We start from the raw sequence: 26791 nt of genomic DNA on the forward strand, positions 1-26791 counted from the left end.
TTAAATTCTTTGTAGCTTAAGCTACAAACTGCAAATTTCCAAACAAACAGAAAAAAACCCAAAACCATAACTGATTTTGAGCAATGGAAAGTTAAACAGATCTACTTTTAAAACATACAAAAAGAATGTTGAAACTTTACGATCACAGGCACCACAGATGGTGATAGGATAGAACCTTCAAGCCCAAGCACCTGGGAGCTGGCAGCCTCACCCATGAAAAACTGCATGACAGCAGATACCACACTAAAAAATAAAAAAACCATTCAACCAAATGAAAAGTGAGACAAACACAGGGATTAAACATAACAGGAATGCAAAAGTGAGTGGGATGGAGCATAATCCATGTAAAATTGTGGCAGTCCTTGGGAACAAAGGCCCAGCAAGGCCCTGCATGATTAGATGTGAAAAGTGTATTTGGTAAGAACTTTTTAAAAATCTTATATTCTATGTGTTTCTAAAGAAAGGTTAATAGCAGGTGACGAACAGAGACCATCCCATAGCTTGACTTCCTTTCCTCTATTGCCCTATTTTTTTTTTTTTCTTATTGTTTTCTTGTGTTTCGTTTTTCTCAGTGCCACCCACTAACCAGGTAATAAGCAGATGGCTCTAAAGGTCAGTGCTAGCCTTGGCGGTCAGCACCCTGATGCGGGCAGAGTTGCAGGTCTTGCAGAGGATGTGTCCATCCAACGGGTAGCAGCCCTGGTTATCTCCTTCAGACAGAAGACCACCACAATCCTAGAAAAAAGGAAGACATATGGGAGTGATGGAAGTGAAACCAACAGAAGGTACAGAAGATACAATTCCTTAGCTTCCCATTCAAATCCCTCCCAGTGACTATTGTTGTTGTTAAGAGCTGTCAAGTCCATTCCGACTCTGTATAGATTTTCCAAGGAGTGGCTGGTGAGCATGAACTGATGACCTTGGGGTTCAAAGTAACCTTGCAGTCCAGTGCATTAACTTGCAGCACCACACCAGGACTCCATACTGTCACTACTTATGATTTTTCTATTCCATAAACCACCAATCCCCTAAATTACTTCTCCCAGTACATAACATAATATCTCTTTAATGTCCACCCGCAGAGTCCTAATTGTCCTAGTTCGACTCTATGGGCCAGTCTCCTGAGGATGCGATAATAAGGAAGTTCATCTTACTCTTTACAGATGGAAGAGAGAACTGAAAACTGAGGCATTCAGGAGACTTGTAGAAAACAAGACAACTGCTTCAAGAGTGGAGTTTGGGTAATTTATTAAACCAGAATAAGAAAATGTTTTAAAATCATTTTACTTTGTGGATGGTGCTCTTCTGATACCCAAATGATCGGGGGTGGGGTAGGGGGTGTAGAGAAGACTTCTAGTGTTTTGCTGTCTTAATGGCTATTTATCGCCTGGGCTTCAGTTGACCTCCTCTGAGAAGACTTCTTTGTCACTTGCAGCCTAAATTTTAAATCTGCTCTATGTATTCCCATAGCACCTAGTGACAAATTCTCCCATAACCCTCAGTATTCATCTGCCTCTTGTCTGAAGAGCTCAATGACTGTTAAATAAATACTGCTTCATAACTTTACATGAGAAGTGCCAACTCCTCTGACATAAAAGAATTATTAGCCCTTCTCTGTGGGTTACCATGGCATCTCTGCCCCATGTTGGTGTTGTTAAATGCCATCTAGTTGATTCTGACTGTGACTTACAGCAGGGGTGGGGAACTTTTTTTTCTGTCAAAATTTATAGCATCATTCGTGCTCTATACAAAATTATCAACTTAAAAATTAGCCTGCTATATTTGGCCAAACTAATGAACTCATCCCTGTGATGGTTGGAACTGATTGCCTTGGCACAGCCAGACCAAATGATTTCTTGGAACTCTGGAGTCCTGCTGTGGCACTGTGGGTTAATGCACTGGACTGACTGCACAGTCATTTGAACTGCAAGGTCGGCAGATCAAGGTCAGCAGCCACTCCTCGGAAATCCTATACAAGGTTGCTATGGGTTGGAACTGATTCAAGGGCATTTATCAACAACATAAAGACTGCAGGCTGGATGCTCCCCACCCCAGCTGTATAGGGTTTCTGAGGAGCAGCCGTATGGTGGATTTGAACCTCCAACCTTGTGGTTAGTAGTCCAGTGCTTATCCTACAGAGTCATGCCAGGGCTCTGTAAGAGCAGTTAACTGTATCAGAGCCAAAGTTAAAGATTCAGTATACTACTATTACTAACAATAATACCATTTCTACTAATTTAGCACTTTAACATTTATAATGCCCTTTTATATATTATATTATATTTCAGCCTCACAACCATACTAGGGGAATTTAGAATTTAAATCCTTTTGAGAGGTAAAGTAATTCAGCCAATGTCAGATTTAAAATCTAAGCCCTATGTACCCAGGAGTTAGGGTCTTTCCAAGATTAATCAATACATTTATGAAAACTCAGTTCTAATAGGACTTTCAATGGCAGCCATTACTGCATGTGGTACCAGGTTGCAGGAAGCTGACCACAGACCTCACACCGGTAGCAGTACACATGGAAATCACGATCCAGAGCCACAATGCGAACAGTCTCCTCCTGGCCTGGGGCTGGCATAATAGGCTCCTTGCACACAGAACATCGAGGGGCAAATTTCCTGAAAAGGAAGAGGAAGTTATGATTAGATACCAAACACTAATACTGACAAAAAAGGTGAGACACAGGCAAAAAGAAGAGGGTATAACTCAAGCGTTTTGAACACATGACCTGCCTGCCATTCCCATGTAACCTTCAGTGAGTCATTTTGTGTGTCTGGGTCTATCGCCTCACCAGGACTCCATATAGGATGACTGATAGCCTCTAACATTTCTTCTCTAAATAGATAAGCAAAGTGCAACTATAGCCTATCCTGGTGTGGCACTGCGGGCTAATGCGCTGGACTGCATTGTTGGTTTGAACCACAAGGTCAGCAGCTCAAGCTCATCAGACACACCTCAGAAACCCCAGACAGCGTCACTATGAGTTGGAACCGATTCAATGGCACTTAACAACAACAACAACATAGTTTGTGTAGCCACCTTTATCTCTTGGAATTTTGGGGTGCCATTGGGAAGGTATGAAATGAGACATGATTTAAAATGGACATGGATGAGAACTGGAGGGATTTAACAGAACAACAAAAATCAGACTATGTAGCTCAGTTTTTTAATGGTAATGTTTTTCAGATTAACGATGGTAACATTTATCTATCTGTAGTGAGATTTAAAAAGAAATAATGATAGTAATCTAATACTTTGTAGCATGCTTTATGGTTGTCAAAGCATTTTTACATATATTATACTCTATATGTACATATTAATTTTCCTGGCAGCACTCAAAATGGCTGTAATCTAAATAAATATGAATTAAGCAGCAGATCAATTGATTGCTATGAAAGAAAATTTTAAAAGATCATGGTACAACTGCAGCAGTAATCAGACTTGTTATAATTGGTATTTTATGCACGAAGTGTATACTCAGTGGCAAAAAAAAAAAAACTGCTTTGGACTACCTAATTATTTTTTGAATCTGGGTCATCAGAAGTAAAAGAAGCAGACTTTTCGGATCATCTGCAAAATTTCCTTCCTCCAAATCCACTGAGACAGTAAACATTTACAGGACAGATATATGTCTTACCTACCACTTTATCCAGAAGCTTTGCCGAATTTCCCCAGGTAGTAATTATTTATTCCACTAGGTTGATAGCTATTTTTTTATATGCCTATTTTAGTAGCAATTATATACATATCTTTGGGGACCACTAGATGGTGAGCTTCCAAAAGATAGGACTTTGCTCCATCTTTGAGTCTCCAGAAACAACCATTGTCACTTAGAGAAGGAATAGAAATTCAAGTGACATCTAATGAACTCAAATCTCTGTTATATTTCTCTATAAAAAAGACCTTGTTTGTACTTTTACATTCGATCTCAAGGTCCTTCTCTTTTGGAAAGGCATAAACTGTACTCTTGATGAGTAATGATTCTTTCTACCATTGCCCTCATTTTCATGATGGAGAGAAGTAAAGGGCCGAGACAGGACGTAGTTTCCACAAGTCCCTGCAGTATTCCTTGGCTAGAGTTCCTTACTGTCCTGAGACTGGGAATACAAAATAAAAAGGACTGCAAGTGACAGACTACTGAAGGAGATTTCATAGATTTTTGTTTGTGTTTTATATATAATGTGTGTAAGTATGTATCTCCTGCTTTCTAAAGTGAATTAAAGTTGTTACTGTTAAATTATATGCAAACACATATGGACATACCTGAACTCTGTCAAACTGTATTAAGTGCTATCTATAGCAGATATACAAAACTTGACCAAACACAAAGGAGATATCCATTCAAACATTGGGATAGGGAGCAGCTGAGACCAGAGATAGTTTCTTATAGTGGAGTGAGTATCTAAGTTGGGCCTTGAGATTTAGGAGAAATGTGAAAGTGTGTGTTTGCTGGAGGTGGTGGTGGTGGAGGAAGAACATAAATCAGTTAGGGAACTTGGTTTGCTGCAGTCATGGGTCATCAGAAATGACATCTGGGAAAGTGCTCATGCCCAACAGTCTAGAGAATGACAGTCAACTTAACTGAAGGTTGCTGTAGTGGAAGGCCCATTAACAAGGTCTCAAAAACGGTATTTCAGAACATTATCATGCCAAGTGCAGTCCAAGACCACCTGGGAACTTGTCAAAAATGCAGAATATCAACTCCAACCAACATCTACTGAAGGAGGATCTGCAGTTTAACAAGGTCTCTAAGTGAACCGTAAACAAATGGAAAGCATTGGTTTAGACAAGAGGATACTAAAAAGGCCATATAAATCCTTTCTCACTGATCTTCCGGATCTCACCATAACTCCACCCACAGGCTGCTCTAGTTGGAGCAAAGCAAATCTTCCTTGAGTGTAGGGATGCTGAGCCTCGCTCTTCACACTTGCTTTTACCCTGAGTTGTTTCTTTTGTCAGCAATTTTATTTCCCACTTAAAAACTTGCTTTATCTTTAGTTCAAATTCTGCTTTCATGAAGCTTACCTTGATCTCTAGAGCCAAGTCATCTCTTCCAACTCTTACCTGTTACTTAATCTCGAGATGTTTAGCCCTTTCTGCTTTACATCACAGTTATATTGGCAAATATTGCCTCCCTTTCTCCCTAGCAAGAACCTTGCTGAGAGATTTCTCTGTATGCACCTATGCAATTTCTATCATATAAACTCTATCATCTGTCTGTCATACAGTGTTGTTCTGAACTGAAAGCTAGGTGACTGCTATTCCAAATACCAGTAGGGTCATCCACTGTGGAGAGGGTTCAGTGGAGCTTCGAGACTAAGGCAGAGTGGGAAACAAGCCTTAATGACTGACTTCTGAAAATTAGCCACTCCCTGACTTACTTGCTTCAGACACATCATCAGCAGGGATCAGTCACTAAAGCAAGACATCATGCTTGGTGAGATAGAGGGTGTGGGAGCTCCTCCGGGTGATGGATTGGGATGGTAACCACAATAACGGACCTGAATATACTGGGGATAGTGAGAATGACACAGGACGAGGCAACGTTTCATTCTATTGTGCATGGGGTCTCCATTACTCAGGGCTGATTTGAAGACAACTGACAACAATTTTTCTCAACTTAGATCTCTTCTCTGGCATTTAGCACAGCATTTGGCACACAGAGAATTCCCTGTAAATGTGAGTTGAATTGGATTAATACATTTCCTAAAAGCTCATGAAGGGAGATGAGACTTATTCAGAAGGACCAAAACCAAGGCCCTATAAATTCCCATCTGAGAAGGAGATCTTATGTATTTCCCCTAGTAACTTTCTCCTTGGCTTGTCAATGTCTCCTCTGTGCTGCATCTAAAGTTGCTATTGGTTCTAGTACTTTAAGGCCTAGAAGCAGAGTTCTCTAGAATTTCTCTTAATTCCCTTGGGGGAAATCAGGAAAACATCAAAAAGCTTCTCCCCTACATACCTGCCAATCATGCAGACAGACTTATTTTTTAAAAAATAATTTATGTTTTAACATGTCATTGAACCACTGGTAGGGTGGGGGGGTGTGTGCTTTTCCCTTTTAGAAGCTTAAGTCTGCCTTTCTGGAGCTTTCAGACCCACACACTTATGTCACTAGTTGCAAGTCGTCTCTCATTAGGCTCCCCACCCCTAGAAATGAAAGATAAATGGCAGATATAAACTTACATTTGTCAGAATTGATTTCCTGTTTTAATTGAGGGCTGTAATACATCAGTCTTTTACAGCAACAGAAACATGTGTGCTCTGATTCTATCTATCAGTCTTTCTTGGATTAGGGTAAATCTAAGAAAGGAGCGAAACAGTGACAGAAGCACACTCCCTGTTGGTATCTTTCCACTTCCTTAAATAGATGCAGGTTTTGTGTTTTTTTTTTTTTTTTTCCCCTTCTTCTTCATGTGCAATTACAAGCTAAAAATATCAATAACGTGAAGTACAATTTATGCTGTGACTGCCCTTTAAAAGTGAGTCTTTCCTTGTCTAATTCAGGTTGAGAATTTCTTCCTCTGGATTCTTCTTATTCTTTTTATTTTTTTGTCTTTATCTTTAATTTATTCAGCATCACATTTTTTGGGGTGAAGCTTTTACTTTCTTTGCATCTGGAAAGTGGTCAGGAAATAGATACTTAAAATATGACTCTCAAGTCCCCAAATTGCTTGCGGCAAGAACCTTCTGGCTTCTGACAGTCAACAGAGTGGTGAAAATGAACCCACAAGACTGCTCATTTTGAGCAGAAGAGCAGACACTCAAACGCGTGAGCAGCACAGACTTTCTCTCTGAAAGCCTTACACTCTGTCCTCAAAGCCACCACCCAGAAATCACCATTACAAGTGATACCAGCAGCTTTCATACAACTCTTTAAAAGGTAAAACAAATATGATCACCTAGTTTACCAACAAACTGGACACGTAAAAATGACTACACAATGTTCATGCAAATCCCAGTTCTAAATAGAAGTCGTTGTTGTTGTTAAGTGCCATCAAGTTGTTGTTAAGTGCTATCAAGTCAGTTCCGATTCATAGCGACCTATGAACCCTACACAGGGTTTCCAAGGAGCAGCTGGTGAGTTTGAACTGATGACCTTACAGTTCAAACCAACCTACGGTCCAGTGCTTATCCTACAGAGCCATACCAGGAGTCCTATAAGTACAAATTGTTGTTGTTTGTTAAGGCCGTTAAGCTGGTTCCAGCCCACAGTGGCACTGCATAGGCTTTCCAAGGAGCAGCTGGTGAGCTTGAAATGTCGACCTTGTGATTCAAGCTGACTTTGCAGTCCAGCTCATTAACCCACACTGCCACACCAGGACTCCCTAAGTACAAGAGGGATTCACAAATGAGAAAGCGGGGACCTATTTTCCCAGGCCCATGAATAAGTGGTCTGACCTTGAAGTTCTACTTTATAATCTTCCTCAAAAGACTAAATAATATTTAATTAATCAGTTTCACTGAAAAATATCCTGAGAAAGAGAAGATTTGTCTGGGAGAAGAGGTCAGTGGACATTGTGAATATGTGGACAATGGTATGAAACTGGCTCTAACTACATGAGAGGCTTGGATTAGTAAGAGTGACTTAATTGTACTCTGTATCTGTGCTCCTTCTCACCCTTCCCTCCCCCAACCTCCTACCCACAGACATAGGAAGACAGAAGTCTGCTCTAGAGAAAACCCTAGGCTGTTAGGAAGAGCCAGAAGAGCTCGAGGACAGGGTCTGGGCCTAATGACCAAACTGAAAAGCACAAAGATGTTGGGCAATTAGCCCATCTTGTTCTGTTTAGGTCAGGGAGGGCTGCCCCAGAGCCCTGAGTCTTTTCAATACACACACTCAGCAGATGACTCAACCTTCATACCACTAAGGCCACACAAAGATGCAGGGGACAAGCCCCAGGGAAGTCTTCAAGCAAAGACCACATGACCATATGGATTACTTGATATCAATGCCTGCACTGGTGAAGAGATGCATCAGCTCTTTCTAAGGGCTTACTTAATCTTGACATTTTATGACTCTAAGAGACAGGAACATGAGATCCAGATGCCAGACCAGAACACACTCCATAAGGACAGGCAGGCTGGCAGAAGGGAAACAGATTGCTTACTTGTGAAAGTCCTCAATGCAGTGAATGAGCCCGCCGGCGTCCACAGTGAATGGGATCCCATCTAGGCTGCGGTGGCACATCACACAGGTGAAGCAGTGAGGATGGTAGGCCTTCCCAGTGGCACGGAGAATCCGCTCCATGATGGGCTTAGAGCACACATTGCACTGCTCCAGAGTATTCTGGGGAAGAAAAGGAGAAGCACCATGTTAGGCTGGGACTTGAGGAGCTTCATTTATGTCGTGATGCACAGCACTGTAAGTGTTTTTGTAAAACACACAGATAGGCTTCTGTACGTATCACAGTACTCTGAGGAGCACAGAGAATACACATTTATTATAAAGAGGAAGAAGCATAATCAGATAGATCAAGTGGCTTTCCAAGGTCACTCAAGTGGTTAAAGTGGCAAATCCAAGATCCAGAACACAAATCTTTTGACTTCTACTCTTGTTCTTTTCCACTATACCAGCAGTCATCAATTTATTATGTATAGGGCCATATGGCCAATATTTTTGGCCTTGCAAGCCAAATGGTCTTTGTCACAGCATCTCAATTTTGCCTTCGTCACACAAAGGCAACACATAATAAATGGGCATGACTGTTCTAATAGAGCTTTATTAATAAAAGCTGGGAGAAGGTTGGATTTGGCCCAAAGATCTTGTTTGTCTACCTTTGCATGACCCCACCCAGCTTCTCCCAATAGGGGATGCTTTGCTGTTACTTCTATCACATGATTAATCAGGTAAGACCTTTCTGGACATCAATGCCTTTAACTCTTTAGAAAATGGTCTGCCTGAACACTCAGCCTCATGTAACATGCCAGCTGCTGAACACAGTCAGAGCTCAGGTTTTAAGAGACTTTTGTGCATTTAAAGCCCCGATTTTCAAAGACCAACTCCCAATTTAGGACTGATAAACTTTTAATAAAAATCCTGAACTTGGAGGGAGTCTAAATTCGAGAAAATCCATTAGGCTGACTTTAAATATGTTGTTGTGGTGGTTATGTGCCAGGGAATCTGTTTCGACTCATAGCAACCTTCTACAGGGTTTCTGAGGCTGTAAATCTTTAAGGGAGCAGAAAGTCTTATCTTTCTCCCACAAAATGGCTGGTAGTTTTGAACTGCTGACCTTGAGGTTAGCAGCCCGATTCGTAACCACTACACTACACAATGAGCTTTAAAATACAAGGTGTTGTTAGGTGTCATCACATAGGTTTCAATCCATAGAGACCTGAACATGGAGTCTTGAAAATGGACAGTGTTGTCAATGGTTCAAACTCACCAGCTTCACCTTGGAAACCCTATACAAGGTCACTATGTGTCAGAACGGACTCAACTACATTTAATACAACAACAACAACCAACCCTGAAAATAATTCCCAAAGTTCTTTCCAAAACACGGATATGACTAAGTAGCTTTCCTGCTACCAAAAAACTTAACTATCTCTGCACTGTGAGAGACGTTAACTTTTTTTATGACCTATAGCCTCAGTTGCCAGACTCAGTTTTTCCTAATTTCTCATTCTTGAAAAAACAGTAAGAAATGCCTATATTTCTGTACCTTGGTTAGTGCCTAGAATGATTTTCAATGTGCCATTTGACTTCTCAAGATTAAGGTCAGAGGGCATCTCCCCACTAAAGCCTTTCTTGGTGCTCTCGGTTGGAATGAAACACTCTTGGCTATCTTTCCTAAACACTGACTTACAGCACTTACTGTAAGCATTTTATTAAAATTATTTGCATATGTGTCTATTTCCTCTATGAGACTGCAATTTCTGTAAGGGCAGGGACTATGTAATTAGAAATGTCTGCTTTTGTCCCATAGTGCATTCAGCATGCTGTGTAGCATAATGATGTATGTGCCAAAAGAATGAATGAAGCAGTACTATTTACATCCAACCCTGGCTGCTTGATGATGGCTTCAACTCCCTGGACTCTGGAATCCATTCCAAGATGGATTGGTAAATCCATCACTATGCTCTCCCCAAAGCTGCGGTTGCCTGAGGTTCTGAAATTGCTTAGTATGCCTCTGGTCACAGTCTAAATGCATGGAAACTATTAACCTATTTCTTTTTCCCATTTTGAAGTGGTGAAATTAAAATAGCAGAAGAACATCCGATGAGAGTCTGCAGATGACTATAGTCTGGACAATGAGAACCCTGCTTCTATTCTACCCTGGTGATCTGAGCTCATGTGGATGGAAACTCTCTGCCCATGGCTTGTGTTTTGCGCCTCTGTGGGTTTTAACCTTTGTGTGTGTGTTTTAAATCAGCCCTGTAATGGAGTTGAACAAACTTGAAAATTCTTGACCAGAAAATGTTTGTTTGTATTGAGGCTTGGCTACAAGATTCATGTCATTTACACAGAACCAGCACCAACACACAAGGGGGCTTTACAAACTGCATGGAGAAATTCCATTGTCTTTCTATTCCATTATTCCATGAACTTTTGGAAGCTCTTTTATAAAGTTTAGTCTGTTTCCAAGGAAAGACTTTATGGTCTATATATAGAATCATTGTTCAAAGGGCAGATAATTTGAACATTTCTACATAGAAAAGACAAGGTAAAACACACCTTAAGTCTTACTATTAGAAAATGTTCCAAATCAGAAAATAGAAGTTCTAAGAACACAGATGATTGGAAACTTGAGCCAGCAAATGGTGAATGATATGTTGATCTTTGGTAGGCAGTTCTCGTTACTATAAACCTCTTCTTTCAGTTTTCAGTACTATTAAACATGTACCAATAAACCTATCTTGTCTTCCTCTGCCTTACAGGAAAGATAGAGACACTTACAATGTCAGGGAGGAAGGTACAAGGGGGGCCTTCTGGGTCAGGCCTAACTTAACAGAAGAGAAAACAGAACTGGAACTGCATCGTGGTATTAAAGGTAGAGGTGGGATTGGTACTCCATTTTCCTGATTTCCAAATAAGAAAGGAATCGGATGCATGCATCACAAAGCAGTAGAGAGCTAAAGTTTCAAATGAAGAATATGAATTTGAGTTTGGGCTTTATCAGCTTCCATTGTTTGACCTTAGGTAAATAAATTCTTCTCTTAAGACATCAGTTTTATTCTCTATAAAGTGATGATTAATTCCATCTCTGTCATTCTATGACTCTATGACATATCAACACTAATCCCAGCAAGAAAATGTTAATGTTTCTACTACCAGGTATATACTAGAACAAGCTTGATAATCTTTATCTAATCCTAACCCTTATACTAATATATCTAGTTTCAATATGCCAGGAAAATCTGAATAAAACTTGTCAAATGCTGAAAAGGGGAATTTGTGTGTTAGGAGCTTGGACTATGTAACCTTCACTATATCTTCCCATTGACAATTTGTAGAGATTGCTAGTGGCAGAATGTCCAGCACCAGAGAGGAAGATCTTGTTTTGTTTTAGTAGATGCATATTTCAAAGCCAAGCAAAAGATGTACTCTTCATAGAAACATGAGGCTTTTCTGATATACGTTAAAATGAAATGGCTAATAAAAAAGAAAGAAGGTCGTCAAAGAAAAAAGTGGAAGAAGAAAGTCTCCAAGTCTATTTGAGTATCAACTTGCTTATGGAGCAGGGATACCGTGTTTGATAGATGTTGGGGTGGTAAGAAGAAAGAACAGAATGCAACTTAGGAACCTTCAATCTCAGCTGCAGAACAATCTCCACTGCTTTTCCCATGGACCCCAGTATCCAGCTGCCACCCTGAGGCAGTCACATCTTTCATAAGCTATGTTCATTCACAAGCTCACACTACCTCACATCCTTCTTTGTCTATAGAACACTTACTTAATCTTCAAAGTGAAGCTCAAAAGTCACTTCTACAAAACCTTTCCTAATTCTCTCTGTTATCTCCCATGATAAACAGGTCACTTCCTCCATCACAATTGCGTGATGCTTCTCCTATGGCACTGAGGACACCGTACTTAATTTAGTGGTTTACGCCAACCTCCATGGTTAAACTGTGACACATGCCACCCCCCCTTGCATTCCATGGAACCATAATATAGTCTAAGTTTGAGTTCCCTAGGAAGCAGATTCCAAAACAAGGTATGCATGCAGGAATTTTACTGAGGACAACCTTTGTGATAAAGCCTGTGGCAATGTGCCAGGAGTAGAATGGACAAAGAAAGGAACTGATACATGGTGTAGTTGCAACAAAGGCCTCAGCTTATCTAATAGAGAACTTTGGAAGTTGGAATGGTCCTAAAGATTGGTCTCTAGGCAGTAGGGCCTTTATACCCCTTGCATCCACCTGTCAATGTAGTGACCAGCAGCATTTCTTATGTACCAGGAGGCAGGAGAAGAAGGCTCTGCAGAGTTCTGGGCACAGAAAAGTGGGAACTCTTTGGCTCCTCTCCTTTAATACTGTGCCCACCACCCCAAGCCAGGAAGAGCTATCCCTAAGTAAGAAGTTTGATTGTGGGTGAAGCGGTTCTCTTCAGCTGAGGGTACTTTATAGAGAGGTTGTTGTTGTTGTTATGTGCCGTGGAGTCGGTTCTGACTCATAGCAACCCTGCACAGGGTTTCCAAGGCTGTATATTTTTACGGGAGCAGAAAGCCTCCTCTTTCTCTGGCAGAACAGCTGGCAGTTTCCAACTGCTGACCGTGAGGTTCTCAGCCCGATTTGTAACCACTACGCTATCAGAGCTCCCAGCTATTAATCACCAGCCTCCAATACTCCCAGCAGTGGGTGAAATGAGAGCCATAGTCCTGAAGGGGCACCTGAAATGGCACCACAACTTTAGTCATCCTTGGCCAGGGCCTACCATAGTCTATGCCATATTATAGCTAATTGGTATCAAGCTGTGGGAGCCCTTATAGCCTAGATACAATGAAAAGTTTAGATTTTATTCTTTATACAGTAGTTGCTGTTGCTGTTCCTCCCACTCTCCGTAGGAAATGTTTAAGGCAGTTGTTTTTGAGTGCCAACGAGTCAGTTCCGACTAATAGTGATGCTGTTTCAGGTTTCCAAGGAGTGGCTGGTATGTTTGAACCACCCACCTTGAGGTTCAAAATGTCCTTGTGATCCAGTGCTTATCCTACAGTGCCACACCAGAGTTACTCAGATAAAAAAATTGAAAGGAAAAGATGTTAGAGGAAGAGTGAAAGGCAAGAAATTATTCAGTAGCTTGTAAACTTCTCGAAATGATGGCAATACAATTGTGACTAAAAACAAAAAAATTAAGTGAAAATAAAAATAAAATCACAAACAAATCCTGTACACACAATTCCCAAATGCAACTATTTTAAATTAGAGATACAATCTGGTTGTATCTTTTCTATCCTTAGAAATTGTATAAATAACATCTCTAATTCACAGGCAGAAGAGCTGGAAGAATCATCTGAATATAAATGAAGCATATAGGTAATTTACACATTAACTGCTAGTTAGATGATAAAGAAATTAAGAATATTTGTATAATTTATATACTACATAAGTGTATATAAGTGTTCAATATTGAGTATTTTAAATCAAGGGACGTCAGTATTTAAAGATTCAGAGACTATAAAGTGATTGTTGCCATTTAGAAATGTTAAAATTTTCATTTCATAAAAGTAAAATGTGATCTTCTATACAGTTTTAATTTCTTAAATATATTAAACCACTATTGAAAGAGAAAGCACTCTTGGAAAGAGTGTATCTCTTATTCTAGATAAAGTTTTGACACTTTCCTAACAGCCCAATACTCACTAATTCTCTGGCCTGTTTTTCTAAAACCTTAATCCTATCCAATTAAAACGGACAACAATCAGTACAGATTGGGATTAGAAAATAAAGACAAAAAAGAGAGATAGAAAATATAAAATCTCAGAAGCCCTTAAAGATTGCTGTTTTTCAATACCTTCGTTTCCCACAATCCACTGTGTGTGTTACTGTTTTTGTTAAGTGCCATCGAGCCAGCTCCCACTCATTGTGAGCCTGTATAGTTTTCTGAGAAGCAGCTGGTGGACTTGAACCACCAACCTTTCCATTAGTTGTCTAGTGCTTCAGTGTCACTTCAGGGAAACACATGCAAAAAAGCCAAAACAAAACAAAACAAAACAAAAACCCACTTCTGCTGAAGAATGTGAAAGAATGAAGCCTGTGGAAGATCCATATTACAGTTTGAAAACCATGATTCTATAGTCTATTTATAAGTCTAAGAAACTAAGGCACACACATAGAGAAAACGTTTGCCAGTTTGAAATTAGAGTTGTTGTTTTGAAGTGCCGTCGAGTAGATTCCGACCCATAACGACCCTGTATAGGGTTTCCAAGGAGCAGCTGGTGAGCTTGAACCACCAACCTTGCAGTTCAAATGACTGAAATTAGAGTAGAAGTTTGTTAATTCTCCACCCAATGGAGAATCCCTCTGCTTTATCACATACCCTTTTTCCATATTTCAGTAGTCACAATTCCACTGCAAATGTAAGGCATTTAGGCTGACTATGTGGTGCTATGGGTCAATGCACTGGACTGCAAAGTCGGTTTGAACTGCAAGGTCAGCAGTTCAAGCTTACCAGCTGCTCCTCAGAAATCCTATACAGGGTCGCTATGGGTGGGAACTGACTTGACCTTGACAGCACTGAACAAAAACAACAATTTGCAAGTTGGAGCCCTGGTGTGGCACTGTGGGCTAATGCACTGGACTGCAGAGTTGGTTTGAACCACAAGGTGGTTCAAGCTCACCAGCTGCTCCTTGGAAACCCTATACAGGGTCGCTTGGGTCAGAACCGACTTGACAGCACTTAACAGCAACACCAATTGGCAAGTTAGATGGTGTGAGACCGGGCAGTGTTTCAGTCTGTTGTACTTAGGGTCGTAATGAGTAGGAACCAATTCAACATCACCTAACAATAGTCATCTCAGGGTAAGTACTTTACAGTATCAGTGGCATTATTCAAATGATAATAATTACATTACCTGGAACCCTGGTGTGGTACTGTAGGATAAGCACTGAACTACTATCCAAAAGGCCAGAGGTTCAAACCCACCAGCAGCACCTCTGAAAACCTATATAGGCTCAGCTGGAACTGACGTGACAGCATTCAACAACAACACTAACATTACCTAATTTAATTTTCTGAATATAAACTTACTCTGTATCTTGATTCTGTGAATCAAGGAGGCTTCCCAAATGCTGAGAGTACTCTTAGGTTTCCTTTCAGAATAAGACATCATTTTACCTAGGCAGTCACCTAATGATCCAGCAGTACAATACAACCCCTCCCAACAACTCTGCTTTCTTGTGGCAAATTTCTTATGAAAATTCTGTGACACTTTTAAGTATCTTTTACTTACATCGTGAAGCTTATCTATCTCTATCTCTATCTCTAATTTGTGTTTCAAATCAGAGTGAAGATGATAATGTTAGCTCAGTGTCTACGCCATCACTTGTCTGTCAATGTGTCACACTGTGGTGGCTTGTGTGTTGCTGTGACGCTGGAAGCTATTTCACCAGTATTTTAAACACCAGCCTGGTTACTCATGATGGACAGGTTTTAGCTGAGCTTACAGACCAAGACAGACTAGGAAGAAGGAGAGGCGGACTACTTCTGAAGGTTTGACCACTGAAAACTTTATGAATAGCAGCGGAATATCATCAGATATAGTGCCAGAAGATGAGCCCCTCAGGTTGGAAGGAACTCAAAATACGACTGGGGAAGAACTGCTGCCTCAGAGTAGAGTTGGCCAAGATGAAGGGAATGGAGTTATCCTTTGGGATCTTCATTTGATGATGGGGCACAAATCAAAATGAGTAGAAATATCTGTAACCAACCATTAAGAGACGGAACATGGAATGCATGAATTGTGAAACTAAGAAAATTGGAAGTTGTCAAAAATGAGAAGGAATGCATAAAGATCAACAACCTAGTCATTAGTAAGCTGAAATGGACTGGTACTGGTCATTTTGAATCTGACAGAAACATGGTTTACTATGCCAGGAACAACAAATTCAAGAGGAATGGTGTCCCATTAATCGTCAAAAAGATCATTTAAAAAAGGTACACTGATATACAGTGCTGGCTGACAGAATAATACACATATGCCTATAAGGAAGACAAGTTAATACCACTGTTATTCAAATAATACGCACCAACCTCTAAAGCAAATGATGCTGTAACTGAAGAATTCTGCCAAGTTCTTTAGTCTGAAAGTGATCAAACATGAAACCAAGATGTATTGATAATTGCTAGTGACTGGAATGCAATGGTTGGAAACAAAGAGGAAGGATCAGCAGTTGGAAAATATGACCTTAGTGATAGAAACAGTGCTGGAGATTGCATGATAGAATTTTGCAAGACTAATGATTTATTCATTGCAAATATCTTTTTTAAACAACATAAAAGGCAACAATGTCTGGAGTGTGGAAGCTCCACAGGACAAGCACTGGACGGTGAACCACAAGGTAGAGGGTTAGAGCCCACCAGCTGGTTTGTGGGAGGAAGATGGGGCTTTCTAATTCCACAGAGCCTTAAAGACTCAGAAACCCTGTACATGTGCATCATCAAATGGAATACAAAGGAAATCAAGTTCACTACATCTGAGGGAAGATACAGTAGAAAAGCTCAAATCATCACCCAAAATACGGTCAGGGACCAAGTGTGGAACAGATCATCAAATGCTCAGATGAAGTTCAGTTTGAAGCTGAAGAAAATTAAAACAAGTCCATGAGACCCAAAATAAGACCTTGAACATATCCCGACCTCAATTTAGAGTCACTCTCAAGAACAGATTTGATATATTGGACACTAATGACCAAAGACCATAAGAGTTGTGGGATGACATCAAGAACATCATGAAGGAAGAAAGCAAAAAAGGTCATTAAAAGGACAGGAAATAAAGAAAAAAACAAAATGGATGTCAGAAGAGACTCTGAAATTTGCTCTTCCTTGCAGAGATGCTAAAGCAAAGGGAAGAAATGAAGAAGTAAAGGACCTGAACAGAAAATCCCAAAGGCAGCTTGAAAAGACAAAGTATTATATAAATGAAATGTGGAAAGACCTGGAGTTACAAAGTTAAGAGTGAAGAGCACACTCAGCATTTCTCAAGCTGAAAGAAGTGAAGAAAAGTTCAAGTCTCAACGTGAAATACTGAAAGATTCTATGAGTAAAATAGCAAATGATGCAGGAAGCATCAAATGAAAATGGAAGGAATACACAGTCACTTTACCAAAAAGAAACGGTCGATGTTCAACCATTTCAAAAGGTAGCATATGATCAAGAACCAATGGCACTGAAGGAAGAAGTCTAAGCTTCACTGAAGACAATGGTGGAAAACAAGACTCAGGAATTGACAGAATACAAATTGACATATTTCAACAAACGTATGCAACACTGGAAGCACTCACTCATCTATACCAAGAGATTTGGAAGATAGCTACATAGCCAACTGATTGGAAGAGATCCATATTTGTGCCCATTCCAAAGAGAGGCGACCCAAAGGAATGCAGAAATCATTGTATAGTATGATTACTATCACATGCAAGTAAAACTTCGCTGAAGACAATATTTAAAAACTGTTGTAACAGTACACCAACAGGAAACTACCAAAAATTCAAGCCAGATTCAGATGAGGGCGTGGAACAAGGGATATCATTGGTGATGTCAGATGGGTCTGACTGAAAGTAGAAAATACTAGAAAGATGTCTACTTGTGTTTTATTAACTATGCAAAGGCTTTATTTAGAATGTGTGAATCATTAGAAGCTATGGAAAACATTGTGAAGATTGAGCATTCCAAACACTTAATTGTGCTCATGAGGAACTTGTATATAGACCAAGAGACAGTTGTTGGAACAGAACAAAGGGATACTGAGTGGTTTAAAATCAGGAAAGGTGAATATTAAAAATACTATGAACTGCCAGAAGAGCAAACAAATCTGTCTTGGAAGAAGTACAGCTAGAATGCTTCTAAGAAGCTAGGATGGTGAGACTTCGTCGTTCGTATTTCGAACAAGTTATCAAGAGGGACCAATCCCTGGAGAAGGACATCATACTTTGTAAAGTGGAGGGGCATCAACAAAGAAGAAAACCCCTAATGATATGGATTGGCACAGGGGCAGCAGCAATGGGCTCAGGCGTAACAATTTTGAGGATGTCCTAAGACTGGGCAGTGTTTCATTCTGTTGTGCTGAAGGTCACCATGACTAGGAGCCAGCTAGACAGCACCTAATAAAAACAAGTATCATCATCCCCATGAAGTACTACTGGTAGAAATGTCATTTTCCATGTGGGAGATCTAGATTAGATTCCTGGCCAATGGACATCGTACACAGCCACATGAATTTCTTCATGCAGGCTTGCACGTTGTTAAGGCACTGAACAGGTTACACCAGAGCCTCCAGACTAAGACAAACTAGGAAGAAAGGCCTGGTGATCTGCTTCTGAAGATTAATACATGAAAACCTTATGCACCATACTTTCTGCTCCACAGTGATCATGTGGATGGTGCAGGGAGAGTGCCAGTTCATCCTCTTGTGCATGGGATCACCATGAGCTGGGGACCAACTGAACTGATGGCAGCTTGTTGTTGTTGTTAGGTGCCATTGAGTTGGTACCAACTCATAGTGAGATGGCAGCTAATATACCTATTATTGTGATTTTCTAAGAGGATCAAAATTCATTTCTATAGATGGGAATTCTAATATTTCTAGTTAGAAAAATTTGAAGCAATTTATTGTTGTTGTTGTTGTTGTCATGTGCCATCGAGTCAGAACCGACTCATAGTGACCCCATGCACAGCAGAACGAAACAATGTTCGATCCTGGGCCAACCTCACTACCGCTGCCACACTTGAGTCCATCAATGATGCCACCTGGCTGATCCATCTCGTTGGGGGTCTTCCTCTTTTTCTCTGACCCTCCACCCTACCCAGCATGACATCCTTCTCCAACGATTGTTTCCTCCGGACTACATGTCCAAAGTAGGAGAGACGAAGCTTAGCCATCCTGGCCTCCAAGGAGCACTCTGGCTGCACTTCTTCCAAAACAGATCTATTGGTTCTTTTGGCAGTCCATGGCACTTTCAGTATTCTCCTCCAACACCACAACTCAAAGGCATCAATTCTTCTACGATCCTCCTTATTCACTGTCCAGCTTTCGCATCCATATGAGGCTATTTATTAGGTGGCATTAAATCCTCAATAACTTTTTTTTTCCTGCTATGTAAATGAAAACTATGACACAAGTAAGTAAAAATGAATAAAAATAAACTACCTTCTAGGTTTTTTACTTTTTAAAATCATTTCTGCCAGTTTTCTTGAGCACAGCTCTGAATCTGATGCCTCTGTTTTCTTATAAATACCTTTTAAAATAAACTTTTTATATGCTTTTCTGATGAGCAGAACCCCCTTATTTTAGCATCACTAAATCCCAACGAGTAGAACAAAGTGTTTGAAATCCTGGCAATAGAAACAGAATGATGATCAAGATGCCCAGGGAAGTAAGGGAGGTAGATTTATCTATAAATAACTGATTGGAGGCAAAGGTACAACAAGTTGTTCTTACAGGAGCAAAAGTAATGTGTGATAGGAACAGAGAAGGGAGTTGCTTATAAATGGTATGTACGTGGGACATGAAGTTCTCCTGTGTACAGAAGACTTCACTGTAACACTCTAGAATTAATGATGTGTTATAACAAGAGTCTTCATTAATCTTATTTGAGAGGAGTCTAAGACTGCGTTGAAACAGAATTCATTTTACAGGATGAATATTGTAATAAAGTCTGGGGAATATGTATTGGACAGTACTGGAGAAGGAGAACTCAACGTCACCAGAAATGCACATCCACTGATTTAAATAAGACCATGCATCAAACTATCACAAACAAAATACATGTATTGCTCACTAATACTGCATTTAGAAAAACACATTTTTTCTTGCAAGGTATTCTGTTTTTACTGTTGGACTAAATAGACCAGTCTTAAAATTAAGAAGTATGTCCTAAAACCGTAAGACAAAATACCGAAAGATAGTACAAAAAGATCAGGAAAATCAAGACAATTATATTCCATTTTGTTATGAGCCACAAATTGCATTCTTCACAAAGAAGATTATGCCTTGTCTTTTATTCTTGAGTAGTACAGTTGAGATTGCAATCTGAACTTTTGTATATCAGAAAAAAATCAAGCCATCATGATGAAAGGACATTTAGTTTATTTACTACACCTTAAACTGATGAAGCTCAAAGAGCAGAGCCTTCAGAATGGATTGTATCTCAATGTCAAGAAAACCACAATCCTCACCACTGGACCAATAAACAACATGCTTATCAACAGAGAAAAGATTGAAGTTGTCAAAGACTTCATGGATCAACTATCAACACTCATGGAAGCAGCAATCAAGAAATCAAACAACATATTGCATTAGGCAAATCTGCTGCACAAGACCTTTTTAAAGTGTTGAAGAGCAAAGATGTCAGCTTGAGGACTAAGGTGAGCCTGACCCAAGCCATGGTATTTTCAAGAACCTCATATGCATGCGAAAGCTGGACAGTGAATAAGGAAGACCATAGAAGAATTGATGCATTTGAATTACGGTGTTGGAGAAGAATAATGAAAGTGCCATGGGCTGCCAAAAGAACCAATAGATCTGTTTTGGAAGAAGTGTAGCCAGAGTGCTCCTTAGAGGCCAAGATGGCCAAACTTCATCTCTCATACTTCGAACATATTGTCAGGAGGGAGCAGTTGCTTGAGAAGGATATCATCGCTGGAGCAGTCACTGGAGAAGGATATTTGGTAAGGTGGAGGGAGAGGAAAAGAGGAAGACCCCCAATGAGGTGGAATAGCCAAGTGGCAGCATCGATGGACTTAAGAGTGGCAACAGTAGTGAGGTTGGCCCAGGATCAGGCAGTATTTCGTTCTGCTGTGCATAAGGTCACTATGAGTCGGTAGCAACTTGATGGCACCTAACAACAACAACAACTACACCGTAAGGTCTAGAGAGGTGGTATTTTATCTTAACAATATGTGTAGCCCATGTGGCACAGCAGCTTTTCCAGAGCATTTCTCTGGAATGTCTCTGAACCTCCTTTGATACACGTGAATGAGGACAGAGACTTGATGAGTCTTCAGCCCAGAAGGAAAATGAAAAAAAGATCACAGAAAGCTACTGAGACTACTAGAGAGGAGTTGGATAGGTGGGTAGGAGGAAGAATAGAATTTCTTTCCTTCCAAGGTAAGTCAAGTCATAAATTTGCCTTTGCAAACATTTTAAAGCATTGTGTGTTGGGACTTACAAACTCAGAAATCAAAGCAAAGGGTATATAATATATGACCAGTTGCTGTAGACTTGCTTTAACTCACGGGGGCCCCAAGTGTCAGAGTAGAATTATGCTTCGTAGGGTTTTCACAATGATTTATTTTTTGGAAGTAGATCTCCAGGCCTTTCTTTTGAGGTACCTTCTGGGTGGCTCAAATCTCCAACCTTTCAGCTTGCTGCCCAGTGTATTAACCATTTCTAGCACCAAAGGACTAGGTGTTGTGTGAGCATATGCTCAAAGAATATATGACAGAGTCTGGAAGACCTATGTCTGAAGTGTAGGGTACTCTTCCCAACTGTTGTGTGAAATTGGTCAAGTTTCTTGATCTCTCTGGTTTTATTTTCCCTGTCTACTAAATAAGATTGATAATATCCATAATGAAATGTTTTTGAGAGGATTAAGTATGATCACATATATGAAAGCAAGTACCCAGTGTCTGGCTATATAATAAATGTTAGTTTTATATTATTCACCTTACATATTCTAAGAGCTAGGACATACATTCAATTAACACCAAGTTTTGACATTTCTTGATCATTTAACTGAATTATTATACCTAGAAGTCCTAATACAGCACTGTAGGATAAGCACTGGAATGCTAACCACAAGATTGATGGCTCACATACATCAGCCACTCCTAGGAAACCCTATACAGGGTCTCCATGAGTTGCAACTGATTCAACAGCACTTACCAATAAGAACAAAAGCAACAATCTCGCAGTTGTTGTTATTGTTCTAAGTACCATGGAGTCAGTGCTGACTCACAGAGACTCTATATAGGGTTTCTGAGGAGCCGCTGATACATTTGAACTGCTGACCTTGTGGTTAGCAGATCATATCCCCATTACATAGTCACACAGCTTTATAAATGTAGTCAGAATTTGAACCCATAGGCTCTAAATCCAAAGACCAAGATTCTTTTTTCTACTTCAAACACTCCATTAATTAATACATTTCTTTTTTCCTTTTATCTGGTTCTATATAATTGCAATTACATGAAGATAGTAGTTCATCTTCAGCATACTTCTGCACATGCTCTTTTGTTGTTGTTAGGTGCCCTCAAGTTGGTTCTGATTTAGATTGATCCTATGCACAGCAGAATGAAACGCTCTTGGTCCTGAGCCATTCATTCTCACAATCTCTGCAATGACTGAGCCCACTACTGCAGCCATCATGACAACCCATCTCATTGAGGGGCTTCCTCTTTTCCACTGACTCTTTACTGATCATGACATCCTTCTCCTGGGTCTGGTCCCTCCTAACCACAAGCATAGAAGTTAGGAATTTTAATACAAGTTATTTTTTGTGAGGGTAGACACAATCCACAGCACCCTATGCACTAAAGCCTTTTATTAATACAAAATTTGATTGAGCCTGGAAGAATGATTAAAACCATCTTGTCCAACCATCCTACAGTACTAGGATATGACACTTAGCATAACATGTACTGATTTAGTGAAAGAACTGAGTCCAGGACCCAGATGTTCTGCTGTTGTTTTTTATGAAGCATTCATTTCCGGACTCTTCATTGGATCCTTATTCAAATGTCACAAGCTTCTCTTTGATGTTAAAGGTCTTGCTGACAATAAGAATGTGACACCATTAACATCACCAAAGAAGTATCACTAGACCTGGTACTAACAAGGAGACCACAACAAACCTGTTGTTCTCAAGTTGATTCCAATTTATAGTGACCCTGCGAGGAGACAGAATACACCTGTCCCAATGATCTCCAAAGTTGCAGTCAGTATGGAAGCAGATTATCATACTCTGGTGAGTTCAAATCACCAACCTTTCAGTTAGAAGCTGAGTGCTTTATGCCTGCCCTATGAGGACTCCTTAGACTGGGCATATTATATTACATAGGTTCTTTCCACTGTCAAAACAAAGTTGTAATGTACAGTAATAAATATGGGGGCTCTCTGGCCAAGAGCTCAGAGTTGCTAATCCTCTCCTCAGCCTCATGGCATGATGTCTTAGCTTCTCATAAATTCCTGGCACTGGCAAATTCCTGGAGGTTATTAATAGATGCTCATACCAATTCCACTGAGGCAGGTACTTCCCAGAGTAGCTGAAATTGCATTTCACAGCCGTTTTGTCATCTTGAACATACTTCCATAATCTCTTTGATCGTCAATTTTCTCTTCTATAGAATGGGGTACTAATTATTTTGTCCTGTCTCACAGAATTGTGAAGACTAAATAAGAAACATGAGAAACATTCTTCAAGAAGGTGAAGAATTGTAAAGACTTGTAAAAATACCATTTTATCTTTTTAAAATAGTTTTTCTTATAGCACAATAATTGTTCCAAGTGAGGACTGACCTGAAATCTTTATCTAATCAACTAAACCTACTTTCCATTGCCTATATTACTGGAGATACACAAACAGTCCACCTTTATAAAATACACACATATGCACAATTCTATACATACTGAGTTTGGGGAAATACTATGTTTTTATTGCTATTTGGTTTCAACAGACATTTTTTACTTATTTTTTGTCTTTACTTTATACAGCGCTGGTGATGGAATGGGTGACTGATTGGACTGCTAACTGATGATAGGTCAGCGGTACAAGTCTTCCAGCTGTTGTGCAGGAGAAAAGATGGGGCTCTCTGCTTCCATAAAGATTTACAGCCTTGGAAATTCTATACAAGGTCGCTATGAGTTGGAACTGATTTAAGGGCACACAACCACCACTACTACCATCACCTAATAAAATTCCTGATATTGCACTGTAGGATAAGCTATGGACTGGTAACCTCAAGGGTGGTTGTTCAAGTCACTTCTTGGAAACCATATACAGGATCGTTCTGAGTTGGAACCAACTGATGGCACTTAACGACAACATCACTTAATAAGTGGTGAAGCAGTTATGTATCATTCATTTAGAGGAAGCACAGACAAGTCTCCTGGACTAGTTAGTTAATTGTTTAAACTAAACAATAGTACAATTTGCCACAGAACACTATGTGGGGTCTGTTTTCTTGATTACACTATGTCACAGCCCAGCTAAGTTCCTGAAAACTTTGCCTATATTGCATATAGTGACTATGCGTATATCGACAACCTGCAATGATATTTATCTTCAATTTAGAGGAGGTTTCAATGGGGAAAAAATAGGATACGTCTTTCAGTCACAATACTAACCTTGGCACTATTTGAAAGTAAAACTGAAGTTGATGTTTGTGAAGACCATTAATGGGAACAGTGACAAAGACAAATCAGCCAGTAAGCAAGGGTTGTGTTCTAGTCTTGGTCTTACCAAGCCCTGCAATGAGCAGTGAGGTCTATGAATATCAATTCCCTCTTTGGAACTAAATTCCTTTACTTATAAAATAAAGGACTTGGGTTACTAGACCTTTTGGTCCCTTGAAACTCTGGTTGGTTTAAGACTGAACAAAAGCTTCAATGGGCAGGTACTTTTCTCTTGTTCATTCCTTCTTTCCCAGGGCTCAGAAAAATGCCTGCCACAAAGAAGGAGAAGATAGGTCTCTTGCTACCCTGTTTTTAAGCAGCCCCTCTCCAGGGCCAGACTCTATCCTCATTATTCTGCTAGTGTCTTCCACCAATTCCTTGTTAACATTTGGAATCACTTCCTGTGTTTAGTTATTGGCATGCTTGTTGACTCTCCCCCATGTGTGTATGCTCTGTGACAGTGTCTTGAATACCATTGCATTCACAGCCAATGGAGCACTGTTTACCACAGAACTGGCACTCAAGAAGTATTTGTTGATTGGATCAAAAAAAAAAAAAAAAAGAAAGAATGGTTCTGAACCAGTTAAACTCTTCCAAATTTCAAATTTTGGGCTCTTTGATTCTGTCTCAGCAAAAGGCTTTTTCCTTTAAACATTAAAACTACAAATTTTCTGATTAATATAAATGACCCAAAGTTCAATACACAATATAGTAGATATGGAAAGTTTTTTTTTCCTACCCATGGGTAATGGACCCATCCTGGGGGCAAAACTTAAAACCTTGGTATAAGCGATGTTTTTGTAAAACCTGCCTGCCTGTACATTTCAAATCAGAATTAAACAAACCCATTATGAATCACCCATTAAGATCAAGATCTACAAGCAGAGACTAGAAATGTTTCTAATACCATCCGGCTCACATGTTGGCTCCTTTCAGAGTTGCCTAAAATTTGGCCATGCTAAAACGTTCATTTTCTACCTGGTGTTTTGAATTGCAATTACTTCCTAAATTGTAGCAAGCCTCAAATGATCTGAGCCAATCATCTCAGGTCACTAAAGGTCTTTCTTTCTACTCCTAGGGATGATAGAAAAGCTTGAATGAACTAAACTTGATCTTCTTTCAAAAGGAAGAATAAAACTTTGAGCCTCTAACTCCTGGGAGTGGCCAAGGGAACAGCCAGAGGGCCGTGAGCTAACATCCATTCTCCAGAGATCCACTGAACAGATTTGGCAATCATGTTGCTTCTGTGGAAAACAAGCCCTTCTAATTAAACTTCTGCTAGTGGAAGACAAAAGACAGCACCATGGCATAGTAAGGCCATTATGAAATGCCAACATCATGGCTGGGATAATGTGGTTTCCTTCTGAACAGAGCACTGCTGACGTGTACAGTCCAAGCAACCAAAAAGAGAAAGAAAGAGAAACCCAACCAGTTACTGTGGAGTTATTGCTGACTCATGGTGACCACATGAGTTGTGGAATAAAACTGTGCTCCACTGGATTTTCAAGGTTATGACCTTTGAGAGCAGATCACCAGGCATTGCTTCTGAGATGCCTCTGGATTGGTTCCAATCAACAAACTTTGCTAGGAGTTGACTGTGTCACCCTGCGCCACCCAGGAACACTACAGTCAAAATCCATTCAAGAGATTGTAACCTCATGGAGAACACAAAGGGAATCCTGTGAAGTGATCTGTTTCCCATAAATTGTGTCTTGGCTGTAATATTTTCTGACACTAGAAATGAAAATAATTCCATGTTCTGGTTCCTGTCTCTACCCCCACTCCACCAAAAATGGTTTACATTAAGCAGCTATGACAGCCACAGGCAGCCAGTACAGGGTTTTCCATTCTGTAACTGTTCAAAGACAAAGGAGAAGGAAAATGCAGATGTTTTCTCCTTGCTGTTACAAAAGGGTGGTGGACTAACTCTTTCAGTGTTTCTGGAATGCAAATTTTCTTTCACAGTTTAGCAGTCTTTTTTGGATTTCAACACAGTGAACTAACACTTTCCCGGATTCCAAGACCTCCAGAGAACCAGATGGATGAGAGGAATTGGGAAAAAGAACCCACACTGCTTGAAAAAGGTATGAATTTCTCACTGTGCATCTAGCCAAAAGCGGAAAATTAGAAGAGTAAAATCATTTTTTGGTTTGTTCAAATGCATGCCATCCTAGAGTTGTTTGTAGTGGGTGAAAAAAAAAAAAAAAAAGAAATCCAAAGTGATTTGATGG

The 26791-nt window shown here is 40.0% G+C and overlaps 1 protein-coding gene across 4 annotated transcripts in view; it reads right to left on the reverse strand.

The window, feature by feature from the left end:
• Positions 1–455: 455 nt before the first annotated feature.
• LPP (LIM domain containing preferred translocation partner in lipoma) overlaps positions 456–26791 on the reverse strand; it is a 938906-nt gene continuing 912570 nt past the window's right edge. For 2 of the 4 annotated variants that reach the window (XM_006871881.1, XM_006871882.1), the window contains 3 exons: positions 8118–8296; positions 2504–2624; positions 536–735 (listed from right to left, as the gene is read on the reverse strand). In XM_006871881.1, coding sequence (XP_006871943.1) covers positions 607–735; positions 2504–2624; positions 8118–8296 — 429 coding nt within the window. In that variant the 3' untranslated portion in view covers positions 536–606. Of the gene's footprint in view, positions 736–2503; positions 2625–8117; positions 8297–26791 lie in introns of all 4 variants that reach the window. The other 2 variants (XM_006871883.1, XM_006871884.1) reach the window with 2 other exon arrangements.

The sequence above is a fragment of the Chrysochloris asiatica genome, unplaced genomic scaffold (assembly GCF_000296735.1).
Source record: "Chrysochloris asiatica unplaced genomic scaffold, ChrAsi1.0 scaffold00177, whole genome shotgun sequence".
NCBI classification, from domain to species: Eukaryota; Metazoa; Chordata; class Mammalia; order Afrosoricida; family Chrysochloridae; genus Chrysochloris; species Chrysochloris asiatica.